Source organism: Carcharhinus amblyrhynchos, chromosome 17 (assembly GCF_965287045.1).
Source record: "Carcharhinus amblyrhynchos chromosome 17, sCarAmb.v2.hapA, whole genome shotgun sequence".
Taxonomy (NCBI): Eukaryota; Metazoa; Chordata; class Chondrichthyes; order Carcharhiniformes; family Carcharhinidae; genus Carcharhinus; species Carcharhinus amblyrhynchos.
In genome coordinates, this window is record NC_137340.1 from 40,024,334 (window position 1) to 40,048,199 (window position 23,866).

The 23,866-nt window shown below is 40.7% G+C and overlaps 1 protein-coding gene across 2 annotated transcripts in view; it reads left to right on the forward strand.

The window, feature by feature from the left end:
• Nucleotides 1-23,866, forward strand: part of LOC145354463 (uncharacterized) — a 114,651-nt gene that overhangs the window by 75,783 nt on the left and 15,002 nt on the right. For both annotated transcript variants that reach the window (XM_080205848.1, XM_080205847.1), the window contains exons 5-7: nucleotides 5,314-5,421; nucleotides 6,707-6,856; nucleotides 21,343-21,468. In XM_080205848.1, coding sequence (XP_080061974.1) covers nucleotides 5,314-5,421; nucleotides 6,707-6,856; nucleotides 21,343-21,468 — 384 coding nt within the window. The remainder of the gene's footprint in view (nucleotides 1-5,313; nucleotides 5,422-6,706; nucleotides 6,857-21,342; nucleotides 21,469-23,866) is intronic.

Below are 23,866 nucleotides of genomic sequence, written 5' to 3' on the forward strand. Positions count from 1 at the left end.
CCTTGTTTGTGAATAGAACTCCCACTCACCTGATAAAGGGGCAGAATTCCGAAAGCTACTGGCTTTTGCTACCAAATAAACCTGTTGGACCTTAACCTGGTGTGGTGAGGTTTCTAACTGTGTTTACCCTAATCCAACACTGGCATCTCCACATCTTGGTATTTGGTTGCAGGCCTCAACCCATTTCCATTGGTTGTGAGACTTTGACATTGTTGCAATAAAAAATCTGCAAAGACCTTGTCTGAGATATGTAATTCAGGAAAAATTGTTTGTAGTAAATTTAAATAAATATTTTGGAGACTTTTGGATTTTTTTTAAGTTTTTGAATAATTTTCTTCGATTTATATGCTTAGGAAAGGAAAATGATTGCTTTAGTGCATCAAAGAATAATAACGTGATGCATGATTTGAATATTTAACAGGTGATTGGTACAGTGTTTTCAAAAAAGTAAATAACGTATCTAAGTGCATGGTGTGGGGTAACATTTAGCTTGGATTGGTTAGGCGGGAATGCGGAACTGAGCCACGACAGATCAGCCATGATCTTATTGAATGGCGGGGCAGGTTCGAAGGGCTAGATGGCCTACTCCTGCTCCTATTTCTTATGTTCTTATGTTCTTATAATATATTTTTGGATTAGTTAACTTTCAGCCCAATTATATTTGAATTAGATAATTTGTGTACAGCATAGTGAAAGTTCTTTAACCAGAAATGCCAAGTGGATGATCCATCTCAGCCTCTTTTGAGGGCGCAGCATCATAAATGCCAGTCTTCAGCTAATTTGATTCACTCCACATGACATCAAGAATTGGTTGAAGGCATTGGATACAGCAAAGGCTATGAACCCTGACAACATTCTACTATCTGCTCAAAAATATGGAAAATTGCCCAAATATATCTTGTCCTCAAAAGGTAGGCCAAATCTCGTTATTTACTACCCATTAGTCTAGTCTTGTTCATCAGCAAAATGTTAAAGGGGGATATTAGATTCTCTATTGTTGGATAAGTTCCTTCACTTGATCAAAATACTGGAGCTCCATCCCTAACGGTACAGTCGCTGTAATTACACAAGGGAAGGCAGTAAGGGCAGTTGTGCGTTGGCACTAAAACTGATCTTGTCAGCAATGCCCACAGATTATAAAAGAGGCGCATGGGAGATATTTTCATTTTGGCTTATCGTTTGAAAGCTCCTGTTCCCCTAATTTTGTCTTTCCGCAAGCTGCTCTCCCCTAATCTTTGTTGAACTGAGTTCAAAAGTGCCTGCTTCGGACAAACTTTGGTGTTTATTTGAGGTAATTAATCTGTGGTCCCCCTTTCCTGCTGGTTCAGTTGAGATGGAAAGTACAATTCTCTCCTTTAATCAAAGCATGAACAAAATCTGCTCTTCTGAATCTGGGACACATAAGGGTTCTCGCTTTACATATGAAGAAAAGGTTAGGCTCTGCTTAATTGGTTGTAGTTTGTAATCAGTATAATAACTCTGAAGTTGTTATAAGACATCCCTTTGTCCCAGCTTGCTAAGCTGATGGGATATCCAAAGCCCTTTCTTCTTGTCAATAAATAGCCTTCTGCTCTTTAAATAAACAGTTTATTTCTTGTATTGTGTCTTTTACTGTACAGTGCAAGGATCACGCTATTGCTTAATCATGTGCATGTGTTTTTTTTAAAACAAGGGGAGGAGAAATTCATGAATTTTTAAAGAGATTTAACTCTAATTAAATTTCTTCTATCTGATGGGATGTGAGCTAAAAGCTCAAGTACTAGTTTTCTACAAAAGGGATTAATACATCCCCCATTGTTAGGATTACAACATTGGAAGCAGAAAATACAGTGAAGGAAGAAGAAAGGCACAAGTGTTGTAATCTATCATGATTATCATTTTAGATAATTTGTGTAACTTTTTTTTCTCTTGATTAAGCAGCTAATTTACAATATCAGGTTGGAACTATAATCAGGTACCAAACCATAAACTGAAAATTATGTCTGAGATATTATCAGTCAAATGCTTAAAGCATTCATGATAAATTACTTTGTCAACTATTTTAGTGTAGGTGCTAATCTGTTTCAATTAAATGTGTTAGCACCTCTGTTAAAACAGCAGACAGTGAAATTTGATATGAAAGGATTAAGCTAAAATAATATCACACAATGTAATTGCCAGTCTTACATAATTACTCGTTAAAGACAGTTGTTAGTAGTGTGAATCAGATGTGAAAATCCTTCAATTCTATATTAAGCAGCATTTTTGTTTTCCAAACCTCAACTTTTTTATTGCAAGTAGAATATCAAAGTGATTGGAAGGCCATGTAAAACAAAGATTTAATCAATCAAGCGATTTACAGACATCTGACAAGTCATTTACCCATTCAACTGGGTCATTAGCAAAGGTAACATAAAGATCAGATGCATCCCTGGAGGGATTAAAGAGTGCTGAAAGTTGAAGAGACACAAAATTCACATTACTGCTAAAAACCTGTTCAAGAAAACCCAAGCACACATGACCTATCTGCCTCTCAGGGATTGTTGGATGCTTTGGAGCACTAAAAAAAAGTTGGTATAGGGAAGGAAATATAAGCCATCTCCGAGGGTGGAATTCTTCCAAAAATCAGCAAAGCCTGACTTCAGATGAAGTCAGCAATGGCAGCTTAGCGCCGTATTGTGTGGCATTTTATATAAAAAAAGGCGCAGGTTTCACCTTGGTTCGCTGACGGGTGGTTCTGATTCACCCACCCCATGATCACCTCAGTGCTTCAATAAGCTGAATGCCCTCTTTAAGGGATGCCTGCACACAGCATGTTTCAAGTCAGAGGAAGCCGCTGGGAAGTCATGCTGCCAATGCTAGGAAGCATACTGCCCAGCGTCAGTCGCTTCCTTTTCCTTTACTTCTCTTTTCAACCCTTCATTGACGCCTGTGACCTGGGACCACATGGCAGCCATGAAGAAGCTGCTTGAGCAGTTTTGCCTCACCCCTGAAGATGCAGAAGGTGTTCTGCGAGCACTGTGCCAGCTTCAGTGCACTCACTCTGAGTTCCCGTCAGAATGCTGCTCACTCAGTGTACACCTTTTGAGTCCGGGCCTATGTGACAGCATTCTGACATCATGTCACCACGGGCATAAAATTTGATTTGTTGGGCGGGGTGGGAGTTGGAATGAATGGGGGGTAATGATTCAGGTGAATGGGCCTGATAATGATACACAAATATATTAGAATGACATTCCCGACATTGCATGGTGTTAAATGTAGTGTCCCACATCTACACTGCCAAGGAACACGCATTGGGCCTTCTCACAATATTTTCCAGTTGTGCCACCAAGCATACTGCAGTGAATAGGAGCAGAAAATCTCAGCCCGAGTGTTCAATGTTTTTAATTCACATTGCATTCAAAAACAGCAACTTACATAGCACCTCAACATAACAGTGTGCCCCAAGTCACCTCAAAGGAACATTATAAAATAAAGCCAATTGACACCAAGCCACTTATGGAGATATTAGGTTAAGTGGCTCATATAGGTTAATACTGCTGACTCACAGCGTCAGGTACCCAGGTTCATTTCTGGCCTTTGGTCACTCTCCATGTGGAGTTTGCACATTCTCCCTGTATCTGTATGGGTTTCCTACAGGTGCTCCAGTTTCCTCTCACAATCCAAAGATGTGCAGATGACGTTGATTGGCCATGTTAAATTACCCCTTAGTGTCAGGGAGAATTAGCAGGGTAAGTATGAACATAAAAACATAAGAACATAAGAAATAGGAGCAAGAGTAGGCCATCTAGCCCTTCGAGCCTGCCCCGCCATTCAATAAGATCATGGCTGATCTGAAGTGGATCAGTTCCACTTTCTCGCTTTCTCCCCATATCCCTTAATTCCCTTGTCTATCAGAAATCTATCTACCCGTGACTTAAATATACTCAACGAGATAGCCTCCACCACTTCAATAGGCAGAGAATTCCAGAGATTCACCACCCTTTGAGTGAAGAAATATGAGAGGTTATGGGGATAGGGATTGTTGTCAGTGCAGACTTGATGGCTTCCTTCTACACTGTAGAGATTCTGATTCTTCTATGAAAAACTTTCTCAGAGGCAGATTTTAAGAAAATCATGATAAATGTGATCTGTAATATATTAACCCTTTCACATGCAATTTCGCTGTCTTGCTATTTTAACAGAGGTGCTAGCTCATTTAACTGAAACACATTAGCACCAACAAGTAAAAAAGGGTGACAAAGGAATGCTTTAAGCATTTGGCTGATAATATCTCAGATGTAATTTTCAGCTGATGTTTTGTACCTGATTATTGTTTCAACTTGATCAGTTGCTTAAACAAAAAAAGTTTAAAGTTTATTTATTAGTGTCACAAGTTGGCTTATATTAACACTGCAATGAAGGTACTGTGTAAATCCCCTACTTGCTACACTCCGGCGCCTGTTCGGGTACACTGACAGAGAATTTAGCATGGCCAGTGCACTTAACCAGCACGTCTTTCAGATTGTGGGAAGAAACCGGAGTACCCGGAGGAAACCCACGCCGACACAGGGAGAATGTGCAGACTCCACACAGACAGTGACCTAAGTCTGGAATTGAACACGGGTCCCTGGCGCTGTGAGCCAGCACTGCTAGCCACTGTGCCACCACGCTGCCATGTAACTAAACAGATAATCATTGATAAATTACAACATTTGTCTTGAAGGAAGGCAGTGAGGTAGAGAGGCTAAAAGGTGTAGGAAGGGAATTCAAGACTTTCAAGGCAAGGCAATTGAAGGTGTGGTCACTAAAAGAATGTTATGGATGTGGGAAAGTGGGAAAAGCTGCAAATACACAACAAAGGAAGAACCCTTGAGGAATCATCCCATTTTGGATCAGAAGTGAAATGTTTCATCTGTCTGTAACTATCATGCAATAGGCATCCTGTTCCTATGGCTTGACTGATTTCCTCAATTTGAAGTTTGGTACTACATGGGAAGGGGATACTTTCACAGGGTTGCTTATCATCGCTGTCATTGTATAGCCACGTTCCCTCATTCATCTTAGTTATTTTTTTTACCACAGCGATCAGTGAGGTCTTAGTGTGCTGCTATCCGTAATGTTTATTGGGAAAAGATATACTGAAAAATCCCACTTAAATATGGATAAGCAGTTTTATTTTTAAAGTCACAGGGCACAATCTTGCATGCCATTCGCACTTCACCCCTGCTGCAGGTAAGTTGGGGAATTTGGCAGCCAGCCAAACCTCCAATCACTGTGTCAGGTTGGGAAAATTGTTTAATACTGATTTGAATTTTCCTAACATGTTTCACATATGCTTGATTTTTGCAGGATTCCCTTGTGGCACTTTTTACTGATTACTATGTTGTGGAAGACTTCAGCAACTTGTCACTATTTAATTTTCTGACAGCTATTGAGAAGTATGCATCAACAAACAGGGTAAGCTCCCCAAGAAAATGCTTGTTATAAATACTTACCTTTCAATAGGTCCAGCCAAAACACTTTGAAGTAGTTTAACTTGAGCATGTATCAAACTGTTCCTGCAGCTATTCTGTTTTTGGAAGGATATAAAAGGATCTATAGACTGATAAAGTATCATCAGTCATTTTCTTTGTGCAAGACTCCTTTAAAAATATGCATAACACATGTATGCAATTTGGGCTCTTTTAGCTGAATAATGCACATAACGTTTTTTAAAATTTATTCAAGGGATGAGGGTGTCGCTGGCTGGGCCAGCATTTTATTGTGCATCTCAATTGCCTCTGAACTAGGCCATTTCAGAGGGCATTTAAGAGTCAAACCACATTGCTGTGGGTCTGGAGTCACATGTATGCCAAATCAGGTAAGGACGTCAGATTTCCTTCCCTAAAGAACATTTGTGAACCAGATGGGTTTTTACGACAATCGATAATGGTTTCAGGGTCACCATTGAGACTTTTAATTCCAGATTTTTAGTCAATTCAAATTTCGCCATCTGCCATGGCAGGATTTGAACGCAAGTCCCCAGAGAATCTTCTGGGTCTCTGGATGACTAGTCCAGTGACATTATTCATTGCTTCAAATGTATGGATGTAAATTGCTACATTTTAATCAGTGGGTATTTCTATATCCACTTCTCAGTTGGATAGGTTCCAAAGTGACTAACTATCCATCTATCAAAGTTTTCCATCTATCAGGTATCTATCACGCTGTGGTTGATACATCTGTTTTGGATACTGAAGCAAACTTAGAAGTATGTTTTAAAAAGAAAGTTTTTGTTTTTTGTTTCTGGGTCTGTGTATGTGAGGAGTGGGGACCAGGGAGAAACTATACCATCCCACTGATCAGAAAGTTAACACGAATTAGCTTTGCATTGACCTGATGGCAGGTCGATTTACAGCAATCAGATTTTTCAGCCTTCAAGGCAAAAGGTATTTAGTTCTACATTATTAGCAGGATAATGCATTGTGTGTTACATGGTATAACTGTCAAAGCATTACAAAATAATGATTCATACCTTTCTACTTGCCATGAGTGAATCTGTGAGTTGTACACAGATCTATTGAGTGATGGAGAGAAATCTTTTACGCCAGGTGCAGAAATAACATTAGAGCAGTTTCCTAAAAGAAGTTTTGTTGGACTCCCACATTTCACTCCAATTTCCCAAGACTCATTTTTTTGATGCTTTGTACTTTAGTAATCTGCATATTTTAATCTATTCAATTTCTGTTCTTTGTGTTCATAGCTGATTGCCGTATTTGGCCATATTTTGTCTGGGAAGTTGGATGCTGTGGTGTTACGTTACATTGTTTTGATGGCCGAGCTGGTGAACTGTGTCTCCTGGCAATCTGTTAGTGATTTCCAGATGTTTGTCTCTACAGTTTACTCTTTACAGGTAAGCTACCAAGTTAACTCAGAAGATTCTGCATGTGCAAAGCCAAGAAAACGGTATTTTTAGCTTTGCATCACTTGCAGCATTTCCAAAATCAGTAAGTTGATTGCAAAACTAACAACGAGCCAAATAAGCAGTACGATGTCTTTAAATGATTCAGTGGAGATTAAATTCATGTAAAATTACTTGTTAAAATCTGTGTGGTTATAGTAATAGAATAGATTCTCCAGGGTTTATAACAATGCTGTGCATGACAAAACACAGAGTTTTATACTCAGCAATTACCAGCTGAGCCCAATCTGGCAGAATTTCCCAACGTTGATCCTAATTAAAAATGCAGATAACTTCCTTTACCATTTTGGGGAATGAGTTTGCAGTTCAACCTAAAGTCCCTGCAGACCATTTTCTCCCTGGCTTTCCTCTATACTACTTCAACTATGAAATATTGTGGTTGTGGCACTTAATACCACCCCCACCCCACCCAACACTAGATTGGTGGTAGCTGGTCATAGGATGTGAGGAATGACATACACCAGCTTTTGGGGACATTAAATAAATATGGCCATCTGTCATTGTTCTGAGGGACTTAAATGTGGTAATTGTGGGTCTGGACTGACAAACACTGCAGGAGGCTAGATTCTTGGTAAATACTACCTTTTATCAAACATTATACTATGAGCTGAGTTTTATGTACCCTGCTGGGCATGCTTGTGACAGGAGGACACACAAAGTGGGCAAGTGCCCATCCTACCACTTTCCCACCAATCCCCTGAGCTCACCTCCGTAACATGCTGGAAGGACAGGTGTTGAAATCAGCAGCCCGCTCCACCATGTTTAAAAGAATAATAAAGGTCAACTGAGTTTGTTAACAACCAATTGACCCCAATAGTACACTGTCCAAGCCACAGTGGGGTTGATATGGGTGGGCAGGCAGAGTGGACAGGCCATCCTCCTAGGTAGTAACCTCTTCCCTCCTACTTGCCTATCTGCAAAATCCACCACTTACCCCTATACCTCCTCCCTAAACTGGCCAAATCTACCTACCCAATTTCCCAGACTTATCTCACTCTGGGACCTTTTGGACCTTCTTCTTGGGACCCATTGTAGTCCTGACAGTGCTCACTATTGAGCTCTTGGTGCTGACAGGAATGCTAGAGCTGTCAGCCAATCTGATTGGCTAGCAGTTCCCAAGGGAGGAACATCCTACCTAGTGACTTTAGCTAATTTAGCCCACCTACAGTGCATTATTTCTGCGAGTAGATCTATAGAGTTTGTCACTGATCAGCGTCAGAAGGGTGTGACAGTGAATCAGGCAGGTAAGGGAATTCAGCAAATAGTAATGGAGGAACCTCAGAACCTCTATTTGTCCAACAGATACAAGGTGTTTGCTATCTGCCTGGATGAAGAGAAGGATTGAAAGGTGGATGAGCAGACTGGCCATGCTACCGTGGCGAAGGATGTCATTCAATTGGGTGGAGCAAAGAGGAATGTGGTAGCGTTAAAGAGCCAGTGTAGTCATGGGAATAGATACTGTTCTCTACAGCCACAACTGGGTGCTCTCAAGATTGTATTGCCTGCCTAGTGCCATGGTCAAGAACATCTTCTCACAACTGGAGAGGAACTTGGAATCGAAGGGGAAGAATCCAATTGTCATGACCCAACGACCTAGGTAGAACCAGGAATGATGTTCTGCTAAGAGAATTTGAGAAGTTAGGGGTCAAATTAAAGCGCAGAACACCAAAGGTAATCGTCTCTGGGTTGTTGCCTGAGCCATGCACCATTAGACATAGGGTGAAGCAGCTTAGAGAAATAAACACATGGCTCAAAGAAAGGTGTGGGGAAAAAGGGGTTTTGATTCATGAGGCAGTGACTTCAGTAACCAGGGAGGAGTGGGGGCAGCATGGTGGTACAGTGGTTAGCACTGCTGCCTCACAGCACCAGGGACCCAGGTTCGATTCCCAACTTGGATCACTGTCTGTGTGGAGCCTGCACATTCTCCCTGTGTCTGTGTGAGTTTCTTCACACAGTCTGAAAGATGTGCTGGTTAAGTGTATTGGCCACGCTAAATTCTCCCTCTGTGTTACTGAACAGGCATTAGAGCGTGACAACGAATTGACCCCAATAGAACGTTGCCCAAGCCACAATGGGGTTGATTTTCACAGTGACTTAATTGTGGCGTTAATGTAAGCCTACTTGTGACACTAATAAGCAAACTTTAAAAAAGGAGTGAGCTATTCCATTGTGATAAGACAAGACTTGAAATGGAGGTGAACTAGTATCCTGGTCAATCATATAACGAAGGTTGGGAACAGGACTTTAAACTAATGGAGGTGGAGCAGGGTCGACTGAGATTTAGAAATCCAAAGGGAAAGGTTGAGGCCTTAGAGGAGTATAGTAATGTGAGTAAAGGCAAACAGCATGGGGCAGGAAGGGACAGGTATTTATCAAAAATTGTACATGAACGAATAAGGCTGGGAATAGAACTAATAAAAAGACAATCTTTATCTGAATATACAAAGTATCTGCAATAAGATTGATGAAGTAATAACACAAACTGAGATAAATGATTAAGATCTAAGCATCATTGCAGAAATATAGTTGCAAGGTAATCAAAGTTGGGAAATAAATATGCCAAAGGGCACAATATGAAATGGCAAAGGAGAAAGGGTATTCCTGATATTAAGCGATGATGTAAGGACTTTAGAGAGATGGGAAAATTTGCCCCTTTGCGTCTGTATTCACAGTAGAAGACACAAGTTTCATTCCAGAAATAGATGGTATAGTAGGGGCTAAAAAGAATGAAGAAATCAACAGAGAAAATTGGAGAAATTTAAGAGACTAAGATGTATCAAATCTTTGGGGCCTGATGATCAGCTGGGTTCTTAACAACAGCTATCTTTCTTTAAAACTCTAAGGTGTGGATCATCAGGCCCCAAGGATTTGATACATCTTAGTCTCTTAAATTTCTTGGGTTTTTGTAGCGGAGGACTTTAATTTCCCCCATATAAACTGGAAATCCCTTAAGGCTGGGAATCTGGATGGGGAGGAATTTGTAAAGTGTGTCCAGGAATATTCTTTGGAACAATATGTTGATAGTCCAATTAGAGAGGGAGCTATACTGGACCTAGTACTGGGGAATGAGTTCGGTCAGGTCATCAAAATTTAAGTAGGGGGTACACGTGGTGAACAGTGATCGCAATTCTGTAAACTTTCGGATAGTCATGGAAAAGGATGAATGTTGTCCAATGGATAAGGTGCTGAATTGGGGGAAGACTAATGACAGCCAGATTAGGCAAAATTTTGTGGCTGTTGATTGGGAGAGGCTGTTTGAGGGTAAATCCATATCTAGTATGTGGGAGTCTTTTAAGGAGCAGTTGATAGGAGTGCAGGACAGGCATGTGCTTGTAAAAAGGAAAGATGGAAAGATAGGAGAACCATAGAGAAATTGTGGGTCTAATCAAAAAGAAAATAAAGGCATACATAAGGTCCAGGCAGCTAAAAACAGATGAAGCACTGGAGAAATATAGAGAAAGTAGAGAAGAACTCAAACAGGGAGTTAGAAGGGCAAAGGGGGATCATGAAATGTTCTTGGCAGACAGGATTAAGGAGAATCCCAAGGCATTTTACAAATATGTTAGGAACAAGAGGGTTGTCAGAGAGTCAGACCTCTCAAGAACAAAGGAGGGAAATTATGCTTAGAACCCAAGGAAGTAGGTGAGATCCTAAATGAATACTTTGCATCAGTATTAACAAAGGAGAGGGACACGTTGATTGGTAAAGTCTCAGAGGGATGTGTAGTCCCGTTAGAACAAATCGTAATTACAAGGGAGGAAGTGTTAGGTGTTTTAGAAAGCATTAAGGTAGAGAAATCCCCAGAGCCTGATGGCATCTGTCCTACATTAGTGAGGGAGACAAGACATGAAATTGCTTGGCCTCTAACAGAAATCTTTGTTTCTCCATTGGACACAGATGAGGTTGCAAAGGATTGAAGGATGGCAAATGTGGTCCCGTTATTTAAGAAGGGTAGCAAGGATAACCCGGGTAATTATAGGCCAGTGAGCTTGGCATCCGTGGTAGGGAAATTGTTGAAGAAGATTCTTGGAGACAGGATCTATACACATTTAGAACAGAATAGTCTCATTAGCAATAGACAGCATTGTTTTGTACAAGGGAGGTCATACCTCACAAATTTGGTTGAGTTTTTTGAGGAGGTGACAAAAATGATTGATGAGGGAAGGACTGTGGATGTCACCTACATGGATTTTAGTAAAGCATTTGATAACATCCCTCATGGCAGGCTGGTGCAAAAGGTTAAATCACACAGGATCAAGGGTGAACTAGCAAGGTGGGTATAGAACTGGCTTGGCCATAGAAGACAGAGGTTAGCAGTGGAGGGGTCTTTTTCTGATTGGAAATCTGTGACTAGTGGTGTTCTGCAGGGCTCTGTACTGGGACCTCTGCTGTTTGTGATATATATAAATGATTTGGAAAAAGATGTAGCTGGTCTGATTGGTAAGTTTGCGGATGACACATAAGAACATAAGAAACATAAGAAATAGGAGCAGGAGTAGGCCATCTAGCCCCTCGAGCCTGCCCCGCCATTCAATAAGATGATGGCTGACCTGAAGTGGATCAGTTCCACTTTCCCGCTTTCTCCCCATAACCCTTAATTCCCTTGTCTATCAAAAACCTATCTACCCATGACTTAAATATATTTAGCGAGGTAGCCTCCACCACTTCAACGGGCAGAGAATTCCAGAGATCCACCACCCTTTGAGTGAAGAATTTCCTCCTCAACTCTGATCTAAACTGCAGCCCCCCCCCCTTATCTTGAGACTGTGTCCTCTAGTCCTGACACAAAGATTGCTGGAGTTGCGAATAGTGATGAACATTGTCAGAACGTTGTCAGCAGAATACAGATAGGCTGGAAAACTGGGTGGAGAAATGGCAGATGGAATTTAATCCAGATAAATGTGAAGTGATGCATTCTGGTAGATCTAATGCAGGGGGGAGCTATACAATAAATGGCAGAACCATCAGGAGTATAGACATACAGAGGGATTGAGGTGTGCAAGTCCACAGATCGTTAAAAGTGGTAACACAGGTGGAAAAGGTGGTGAAGAAGGCATATGGTATGCTTGCCTTTATTGGACGGCGCATAGAGTATAAAAGTTGGCATTTGATGTTGCAGTTATATAGAACATTGGTTAGGCCACATTTAGAATACTGCATCCAGTTCTGGTCGCCACACTACCAGAAGGACGTGGAGGCTTTGGAGAGAGTGTAGAAAAGGTTTACCAGGATGTTGCCTGGTATGGTGTGGTATGAGGTGAGATTGAGTAAACTAGGGCTGTTCTCCCTGGAAAAACGGAGGTTCAGCAGTGACCTAATAGAAGTTTATAAGATTATGAAAGGCATAGATAGGGTGAACTGTTGGAAGCTTTTTCCCAGGTCGGAAATGACAAACACAAGGGGTCACAAGTTCAAGGTAAAAGGGGGCAAGGTTCAGTACAGATATGCGGGGGATGTATTTTACACAGAAGGTGGTGGGGGCCTGGAATGCACTACCAAGCAAGGTGGTTGAGGCAGACACGCTAGGATCATTTAAGACTTATCTAGATAGCCACATGAACAGACTGGAAATAGAGGGATACAAACGGATGGTCTAGCTAGGAACACATGATCGGTGCAGGCTTGGAGGGCTGAAGAGCCGGTTCCTGTGCTGTATTGTTCTTTGTTCCAAATCCTCTATTTTCCTAAACCCAAGCTAAACCTCTCCAAAGAACATCCCATAGGTTTTAAAACTATAAGCAAAATCCAGCCATAGTTACCAACTCAGCACATGTATTTCTTTAGGGAATCCTTAGAATAAAAATAACTGACAGTCCAGACACTGACTTTTTTGCAGTAAGCACAACTTCCTGCTGTGTGTGGCTGTGATCTTGAACTAGCTCTGTTCTGCTCAGCTCACCTCCCATATATGATGAGCCCTGCCATTGATGTATTTATGTATTGCTTTATGTTTTGATCTTTCCTTATCTGGTCTACTTGTCTTAGAGGTCCGTCTTAATGACATTTTTTACATGAGCTCAGCCTTTCAGAATGAAATTCACATTCACTTTCTCTTTTGAAGTTTTACCATTTGTGTTTTAACTCCTGAAATTATATGCCCTATTGTTGTCCATATGTCTTGGGTAAATACCTGTTTACAATGTTGTTAGGCTATTCCATGTATCAAAAACCTCTGTCAATCTGTCATCATAACTAATTCCAGTTCAAATATAGCGCGCTGTCTTTTAATCATACATTCTCAGAACACATCCCTAATTATTTGACTCCTTAATTTGCATCTTATCACAACTTCTCGACACTGCAGCGATAGTGAATACACTGGCTATGATTTTTTAGAATTTATTGGATTTGGGAATGGACGCATCATATTGGGAGTTGGGAAATGTTATTCTGCATTTCAAGAAAGGAAGGAGTGAAAAAACAGGGAATTACAGGCCAGTTGGCCTAAAAGCAGTTATACTGCTGGAACCTATTAGAAAGGAAATGTTAAAAAACCTCATAAGAGAGAAAATGAATTTTGAGAGAAACCTTGCATGCAGCATTAAAACAAGAATTTCTATGAATATGTAAACAGGAGGCAGGCAGTAAGATAAATGTCGAACCTCAACTGAACAAGGCTGGTGAACTGATAACAGTAAACAAAGAAATGGCAGATATGCTAAATATATTTTTTGCATATCTTCACATTGGAAGATGTTGTAAATATCCCTATGGACTGATTTCAAATGTGGAGATGCCAGCATTGAACTGGGGTAAACACAGTAAGAAGTCTCACAACACCAGGTTAAAGTCCGATGGGTTTATTTGGTAGCAAAAGCCACTAGCTTTCGGAGTGCTGCTCCTTCGTCAGGTAAGTGGGAGTTCTGTTCACAAACAGAACATATAAAGACACAAACTCAATTTACAAAATAATGGTTGGAATGCGAGTCCTTACAGGTAATCAAGCCTTAAAGGTACATACAATGTGAATGGAGAGATGGTTAAGCACAGGTTAAACAGATGTATATTGTCTCCAGAGAGGACAGTTCGTAAGATTTTACAAGCCCAAGCAAGTCGTGGGGGTTACAGATAGTGTGACATGAACCCAAGGTTTTGGTTGAGGTTGTCCTCATTTATGCAGAACTTGGCTATCAGTCTCTGCTCAGCAACCTGTGCTGTTGTGTGTTGTAAAAGCCGCCTTAGAGAACGTTTACCCGAAGATCAGAGGCCAAATGCCCATGACCACTGAAGTGTTCCCCAACAGGAAGAGAACACTTTTGCCTGGTGATTGTCGAATGATGTTCATTCATTCGTTGTCATAGTGTTTGCATGGTCTCCCCAATGTACCATGCCTCGGGACATCCTTACCTGCAGCGTATCAGGTAGACACCATTGGCCCAGTTGCAAGAGTATGTACCATGTACCCGGTGGATGGTGTTCTCTTGTGAAATGATGGCATCCGTACTGATGATCCGACATGTCTTGCAGAGGTTGCTGTGGCAGGGTTGTGTGGTGTCGTGGTCACTGTTCTCCTGAAGGCTGAGTAGTTTGCTGCAGACAATGGTCTCTTTGAAATTGCGCGGTTATTTGAAGGCAAGGAGTGGAGGTGTGGGAATGGCCTTGGTGAGATGTTCGTCTTCATCAATGACATGTTGAAGGCTCCAGAGAAGACGTCGTAGTTTCTCTGCTCCTGGGAAGTACTGGATGACGAAGGATACTCTATCCGCCGTGTGCGTGTATGTCTTCTGAGGAGGTCGGTGCGGTTTTTCTCCGTGGCATGTCGGAACTATTGATTGATGATTCGAGTGACATATCCTGTTCTTACGAGGGCATCTTTCAGCGCCCTCCCTTCCCACCACAGAGCTATCATTAGATTGTTAGCTAGCTTTTCACAGGATCTCATTTTAATTACTTTTAGTGGATATTATGCAACGTTATGTCAGGCCACTGTTAGCTTATTGATTGGTTCTAGCTGTTGTTAGGTTAATTTCATTGGTCTTTAATTACATCTTTCAATGTCCCTTACTTACTAATCTTGGTCAGATTGTAAACAAATGAGCCTTATTTTTGAACCAGACCTTGGGAAACCATGATATCTGGTGGCTTATCAAAAGTTAGAAAGGTTTCTTTGTCTGGACAGATTCTGCTAGCTCTGCTATTGTTTTTCTGAAACAATTAAGCTTATACAGAGTTTTAATTTATAACCCAGTGTTCTTTTTCTTTACTCTTTCATGGCTTGTGGCTGTTGCTGCAAGTCCAGCACTATAAGGCCTTTTAACGGAGGCAGACTGAGGGCCCGGGAACTGCAGAATACCCTCGGCCTGCATAACTGTGTGCCAGTCTGAAAAATAATGGCACACAGTACATTTTGAAGCATGTATATAGTTTCAAGTTTTGAAATGTAATGACTGTAATTTGTATAGAACTGTAAAAATGTATTATTCTGCACTGTTTGCAATTTATAGACATGTAGGTTTGTATTGGTTTAATTGAGATTTTTATGAATAAAGTATATTGTTGAAATAAAAAAAATTGTTGCCTATCCCTAATTATCCTTGAACAGAGTGACTTGCTTGGCCATTTCAGAGGGCAGTTAAGAGCCAACCACATTGCTGTGGACCTGGAGTTATGTGTAGGCCAGACCAAGTAAAGATTAGATTTCCTGCCTTAAAAATCGTGAGTAAACCAAATGATTGTTTGTAACAATTGATGATCATTTTCATGGTCACTATTACTGAGACTAGCTACATATTCCAGATTTTTTTTATTTATTGAATTTAAGTTCCATCAGTTGCCATGGTCAGATTTGAACCCGTGTTCCCAGAGCATTAGCCTAAACTTCTGGATTACTAATCCAGTGACATTACCATTATGCCACCATCTCCCCCATAACTGTATTACATAACCACTGATTAATTATAGAGTCGTCAATTATCAACAGTTGAGGCTGACTACTTATTTAATCATTTCATTCTCACTAATGTCTAGTCAATGCAATTCTTTGGTTAATAAATATGATGGTTCACAGAATACAAAATTACTTCTTAAATCAAATGTTGATCTCAAAATAGCTTCTTTGACACCCCCCTGCCTTATTAGCTTATTTCAGAAAATGTAAAATGAAACTGATCTAAAAATGGTTCGATTCTACTAAAATTCGCTATCTAGGATAACTCATGTTAACCAATTTAACCATGTTCTTCTCCAAGTTACACCCCATCTTGCCTTGAACACTTTGTATCATATATCCTCATTTCTTGTTGTGTCAATATCCCGTAATTGCTTATCTTACACCATTGTGAGAGTACCATCATGACATGAATTGCAGCAGCTTAAGGAGAAGGCCCATGATCACCTTCTCAGGACAACTGGAGATGGACGATAAGTGCAGTTTTGCTAGCAAAACCAGATCCCAATTACATTTTTTAACATATGTTTAAGGCAAATGAAAAAAATGCTAACAAAATTATAAGAAAAATGCCAGCAGAAGTGTAGTACAAAGTCTACACTAAAACATTTCTGCAAAGAACTAAATAAAATAAACAAAAGCTTTAGAAGCTCCATTGCTATCAAACTGGGAGAAGTAAGTTCCCAGTTTGAGCAAATGGAAAGTAATGTTATTGTTATACTATATCTCAGTCAGATTCTCCAGGCCTCCACCGTCTGTTTGTCTTACCAGAAAAAAGGACTTGAAAATATACCCTAATCAGAAGGAGGTAGAGTGGCAGACTATGGCCAGTATTTTACGACTTCGCTCAGGTGAGGCTTGTAAAACCGTCGCCCGGTGCCGATGGAGAATTCCATTCTGCGAGCCATGCCTGCCCTAATTCCGGGGCAGGCGAAGTGGTAAAATTCTGCTGTATGATTTGCATCAGCAGAACACAAATTTATTAGCTTTTTTTATGATTACCAAAAAAAAAACTAAGTTTTGCAATGCAATTTTTTCTTGTGTGATAATAATGTGAATTTGTATCATTAAAATAGTCATAATTTGGATAATAGATATATTTGTGGATCATTAAAAGATCTAGTCAGTGAGCAGTGTAAAGTCAGCGCTAGAACCTAGATTTAAATTTCATCCTCATGGACTAAATAAGGATCTCCTCTAATTGCAATAAGCATTCTTCGGAGGCAATGCCACCTGTTCCTAGTGGCGTAGCCTCTGAGGCACTCAATTATCCAAATTCAGTAAAATTGACATTAAAGTACCAATCTCAAATTAAGATGGCAGAATAGGAAGTTGGAAAAAAATACTAAATTAGGTTCTGAGTCTGGGTGCCAATGGTCCCTAAAATAGACATCCTTCACAGAGATGAGGACAAAAGAAGATGGAATACATCCATTTTCAAAGTGAACATAACAAACTGAACTGAAATGTTACAGGAACTCTGATATGTGGTGATGAAAATGACATAGTGAGAGAGGTCAGTGCTGGGAAATATAACACTTTCTTAATGTTAATTAGTTTAAGGAAGAAACACTTGCAGATACAGCAAACGTCAGAAAGAACATCTTCAATTAGAAGATGATGCACAACTGGCATGAGTTGCTGTTGGACCCACTTAAAAGCAGCTACTTTGTAATGGGCTGCTGATAGGTATTCTGGAAAGATGAAGGCCAGAATTCTCGGGCCGTTCACATCCTGCTGTGAGAACAGAGAATTAGGTGCTCAGCCAAATCGCCATTCACTGCGGCGGGTCCGGAAAATGTCAGCTGTGGGCAAAGTTAGAGAATCCAGCCTGAAATTAAATCATCTGAACCAATTTTTACCAAGCCTGAAACTGGAAGTTGCGGAGTGGACAAAGTATGTGGCAGCACCCAGCTTATGTTGTGAGCTGCAACTATTGGGAATTACCTTTCCACATGTGTTTGTAAATGTGCATCGCTATACAGAAGGTATTAACATTAAGCACGGTTTCGAAGTAACTTGATTTTTCACCCCCGCAGTGACCACACCTGAATCATTTTAATGAGATCTCAGTTCAAATAAACATGCTGCCTGTGACCAATTAAACAGGCCAGTGCACTGTGCACCCTCCCTATAACAGGGGCAACCAAATTTCTAGATCAAAGTGACTATTTGAACTGCTCCTGACAGTCTTACTTAACAGAAAACATAATTTAAATTGGAGACTCTGAGCAAATTTTAATGATAAAACATTATAATAAATATCAATGTTTAAATAATATAAAAGCTGAATGAGATTCTGCATAGACTAAGTCTGGGTATGATGGTGGGCACATGCTATGGTATTATTGGCAGATTTGTTACTTTAAAACATTGAATAGGTTGCTTTAGCTGTGTTCACTCGTTGCTGCTATTTTTTGCTTTTTGCTGATCAGCAGAAGGATATAATTTGTCCATTAATAGCAATGTACAGGGGTGTCGGAAAATTAATTACATCAGGTTTCTTCATTACTTCAACTGAAATTTAAACTCAAACTTCAAACAGACTCATCAATAACACATATACCTCTAAGCTACAATTTTGTACATTGCCCTGTACTGATCTTTTCAAACTGTCAATTATGTAGAGAGGATATTCCGTGGGGGGATTATTATGAACACTTTCACCAGTGCACTGACCTGATAGTTTGCGGATGATGCATAAACAATTAAGTTTAGATAACTGGTGATAATATTCTTTACTTTTCATCTGGACAGTTTCTGGACCTTAGCATTGAAAAGACAGGATGAGCTGTGACAAATGTTATACTCACTAATGTCACACTTGGCTGCCAACGGATTTCATGAGGTCAATCACTTAAGTATGCACAGTGAGTTCTGTGTCCTGATTGACCTGCCAATGTGTTGCAGAGACACTGACGTACATCAAAACAGAATGCCTTTTAAAGTATAGGCTTAGTAGTGCTTTTTAGAAAATAAGTGAACAATTACCAGACCACTGTACATTCTCCCACTGTGAAGCTGCATCAAACTTGCAGGGAAGTGCTGTTGAGCTGTTTCATATGGCAACATGGTAAGCTTGGCAAATTGTGAAGACATTTGCCTTAGTAACCTTTGGAGATCTGCAAATGTATTCTTTGCTTGTTCTCTGATTCAACAGAGAAAACAGCCACCTTCATCTAATGAAACACCTTCATCTGATGAAACAGCCACCTTCATCTAACCTTCTCTGGTGCAGCATATGATGTGTCCGAATTCCTCTGCTGCACAGAGATTGCTTAGTTAGCTCTGTACCCTTATTCCTGACGCAAATTTTTCAGACATTGTTAGACAGTTGCCATTTCTTCCTTCTTTCCCACTTTTGATTTTTGTCACCCCTCTCTTTCACAAGTTCTTCCATTCCATCTACCATTTGATGACATAAAATAGATGAGTGTCCAGTTCACAAGATTTCACTAATGTTACTCTGTAACTGGTCAGCATGACCTAGAAGAATTTAGGTAACTGATTTGAAAACTCTCCCTCCCCTTTTATGGTCCCCAATCAGCATCGTCTTTCAGCAGATAAAAATATGACAGTATGTTATATGGAGAATTGGTGAACACAAAAATTGTCTCCACTCATCCTGTGGCATAGCATGATGGGATTTCAAAATATTTAATTATGTACTGTTCTGTAACTTCATAATATTCCTTTATGTACAGAAATGTGTGCTCCTGTGTAGATAAGCCCTTGAACACTTCAGATCTTTTGTTGATAAAGAGAAAGGTTGTTTGCCCTGTTACCATACAAAACATATCATTGCAGAATGCACATCGTTGTGCTGTGCACTGATTAACAGTGACAATTTAGCTCCCTTTAAAAGCCACTGATGCAGGGAGTTAATAGTCCATTTGACCTGAATTTTAGTAGAGAGGTTGTGAAATTCAGCCATCCCTATCATCCTTGTATACTTCATTGAAGTGCGACAGTGATCCAGACATTTTTTTCCCCAAGACTGGTCTAATAGATCATTCTCCGTTAGATGAAGATGCCTTTGAGTTAACCTTCTCACAGCCAAAGTAACAAACTATTCTTTCTTCCCATGATGAGTTTCTGATGGTTGGGAAGCATGTTTTTCTATGTTGTGATCTACCTTTTCTTTGGAAAAGATTTTAACTTTGCACGTGCTCAACTCTCCAAATTCCCTCTGATCTTTGAGCTAAAGAACACAAGTTCTGTTTACAGTAGCTGTGGCAATATTCCAGCACTAATTTCTGGACAGGCCCAGGAGCAGACCTGGGGTAGCACCAAGCACACCTAAAAACGAGGAACCAGCCAGGCGAAGCTACAATACAGGACAACATGCATGTTAAGCTGTGGAAGTTGCATATTCTCGATATCACTAAGTGATCTGACGGATCAGGGTCAAAGCAATCCGGCCATGTCCAGTTATGAATGATGGTGGACAGTTAAATAACTTACCAGAGGAGGAGGCTCCACAAACATCTCCGTTCTCAATGTGATACTGCCCAGCACTCAAGTACAAAAGATGAGGCTGAAGCATTTGCAACCACCTTCAGCCAGAAGTGCTGAGTGAATAATTTGGCCTCCTCTTCAGGTACCCATCACCAAAAGTGCCAGTCTTCAGCCAATTTAATTTGCTTCAGAAATAACTGACTGTACTAGACAGAGCAAAGGCTATGTAAGAACCACAACATCCTGGCTACTGTACTGAAAACTTCTGCTCCAGAACCAGCTTTGCTTCTGCCCTAGTACAGTTACAATACTGACAGCAACATGGCAATGTGAAAAATTGCCCTGGTGCATCCACAAAAATCAGGACAAATGCAGTCTGGACAATTGCCACCCCATCAATTTACTCTCAACAACCAACAATGTGATGGAAAATGTCATTGACAGTGCCAGCAAATAGTACTTATCCACTACCAACCCACTCTTAGATGCTCAATTTCATTGGCAAGAGAATGAGGCCTGGGAACATGAGGGGATGAGATCAAACAGAGCCTGGCAATGAGATACAGGCAGGGTGAATATTCTGGCTTTCCTGTCTTATTAAAATTCTTCTGAAAGTAATTCTGAGCCTTTTCTTGAGGAACCAAATGTTCCTTTAAGGCCACAGGTTCAGATACTCAATGTCCAGGCAACATGGAAAGAATGTGTCTGCTATATTCGTTGCCTATTAGTACTTGAAATTTGCAAATATGTGGTGTTGGGTCATTTTTACATTTAAGTAAAAACAAATAGGCACTGCTTAAATAAGCCTTGATTGAGTTGTAACCACCACCTATGTCCACCCTGCCCTGCATTGTTAATCAGCTGATCGTCTGTTTATGAGCTTCAAAATGAGCAACCATCAATCGGAAAATAGCCCATATCATCCAGCAGTAATTTACCCTCTACGTTCACAATGTAGTTGGAAAGGGGCAAATGCCAACCCACCAACTTGTTAACCTTGGTGTTATTGCTCTTTCTTTCTTCTTTGAAAGTTAAGTATTGACTATCACTTTCCTCTTCCAACCATTTGTAGGTTGATGAAACAGAGACAATGGTGATGGGATATCTGGGCCTCAATGAGAAACATGTTTCAAAAACACTCGTGATGGAATATATTCTGAAACTCATCTTAACAAATTCTGAACCATTGTTTGAAGCGGTAAGGACAAAACAGACATGTACAAACATTGCAGGTCTCTGAACCAACTAGAACAGTGCTGTAACTGCTGTGTGCAGACAACTGTGACTGCACAGAATAGATAATTCGTGTTTTCACCACACACAACGACACAAGTAATTTTATTCTTTGTTTTTGTCAATCTGGCATCCACATTGTGTGTCAAAGATCGGGTAGCTTTATGTATTCTTTACATTTGCCAGAGTATTCCAAATTTGTTTACTTTTCAACCAAACCATCTTTAAAATTAAAATAATTCTGCAATTTTGGCTAATGATGTTTTTGAATCTACAGGCTTGCTCTTTTCTCATTTATTTCCAACTTAACTGATAAAATGTAAAGATTGTTATTGTTATCATTGCACTTCAGTTTTAAAAATAGAATGTTCCTATTGTGTCACAGCCTTATTCGCACCCTGCACTTCCCCATCCTCCCATTTAATGCATGTTTGGATAAAGTATCTGTAGCACCTGTCATGGGTAATATATGGATTGCACCTAGAAATGGAGAAAATATATGAACTCCTTCATTCCTTAAAATATATTCCACTGATACAGCAGGTGTAAATTGAGCAGAACCTTTGGCTGCCATAGTCACAATCTGGCAATCTGGTCCCAATTACTCAGGGCGAGATTCTTGGTGGGGGGGGTGGTGGAGGTGAGTCGTGGTGCTCACCAATGCTCACAGTGGCAAATCAACTACATTCTCCCTATTCCGGCCTTGGAAAGCCAACTGGCTGACACCCAATCCCCAAAGCTCAACAACGTTCATAAATTATGTTTCTAGAGTAATTTGTTTCAAGTAGAGCCGTTCTTCCTCTGAACTTTGGAGAGGATACAGAGTTAGAGGTTTACAGCATGGAAACAGGCCCTTCGGCCCAACTTGCCTATGCCACCCAGTTTCTACCACTAAGTTAGTCCCAATTGCCCAATTTGGCCCACATCCCTCTATATCCGTCTTACCTTTGTAACTGTCTAAATGCTTTTTAAAAGACAAAATTGCACCAGCCTCTCCTACTGCCTCTGGCAGCTCGTTCCAGACACTCACCGCCCTCTGTGTGAAAAAATTCGCCCCCTGGACCCTTTTGTATCTCTTCTCTCTCACCTCAAACCTATGCCCTACAGTTTTAGTGTCCCCTGCCTTTGGAAAAGTGTGTTGACTACCTTCCTTACCTATGCCTCTCATTATCTTATAGACCTCTATAAGATCACTCCTATACTCCAGGGGAAAAAAGTCCCAGTCTATCCAGCCTCTTCTTATAACTCAAATCATCAAGTCCCAGTTGCATCCAAGTAAATCTTTTCTGCACTCTTTCCAGTTTGAAGATGGGATAATAGTTTGTAAAGGCAGGAGGTTAGAGATGGGTTTTTAAGAAAGCAAATGACAGTGGCAGTTTTGAATAAGAGGGGGACAGTACCTGAGGAGATTGAACTATCTACAATGTCAGTTGGCATAGGGACCAAGAAGAAAGTTGGATAGTCAGCAGTGGAAATTGGAGCCTTCCACTGGGAAATTCCCATTTGACAACACCAGGTTTAAGTCCAACCGACTTATTTGATAGTAAACTCACTAGCTTTCGAGGTTACCCCCTTCGTCAGGTGAATGGAGAGTTCTGGCCTCAGACAGAGCATATAAAGCACAGACAGTTTAGAGATTACTGATCAGAATGCGAATCTTTACACCTAACCTGCTGTTCAAGTCTTAAAGTGGCTGACAATGTGAGTGGAAGGAGCACTGATCACAGGTTAAAGAGATGTGTATTGTCTCCAGACAGTACAGTAAGTGAGGTTTTGCAAACCCAGGCAAGTCACGGGGGTTACAGATGGTGCAACATGAACCCAAGATCCCTGTTGACAACGGATGAATGAACATCACTCGACAATCACCAGGCAAGACTGTTCCCTTCCTGTTGGCGAACACTTCAGTGGTCGTGGGCATTCAGCCTCTGACCTTCGGGTAAGCATTCTCCAAGGCGGCCTTCACGACACACGACAGCGCAGAGTCGCAGAGCAGAGACTGATAGCCAAGTTCCGCACACATGAGGACGGTCTCAACAGGGATCTTGGGTTCATGTCGCACTATCTGTAACCCCCGTGACTTGCCTGGGTTTGCAAAACCTCAATTACTGTACTGTCTGGAGACAATACACATCTCTTTAACCTGTGATCAGTGCTCCTTCCACTCACATTGTCAGCCACTTTAAGACTTGAACAGCAGGTTAGGTGTAAAGATTCGCATTCTAATCAGTAATCTCTAAACTGTCTGTGCTTTATATGCTCTGTCTGAGGCCAGAACTCTCCATTCACCTGACGAAGGGGGTAACCTCGAAAGCTAGTGAGTTTACTATCAAATAAATCGGTTGGACTTAAACCTGGTGTTG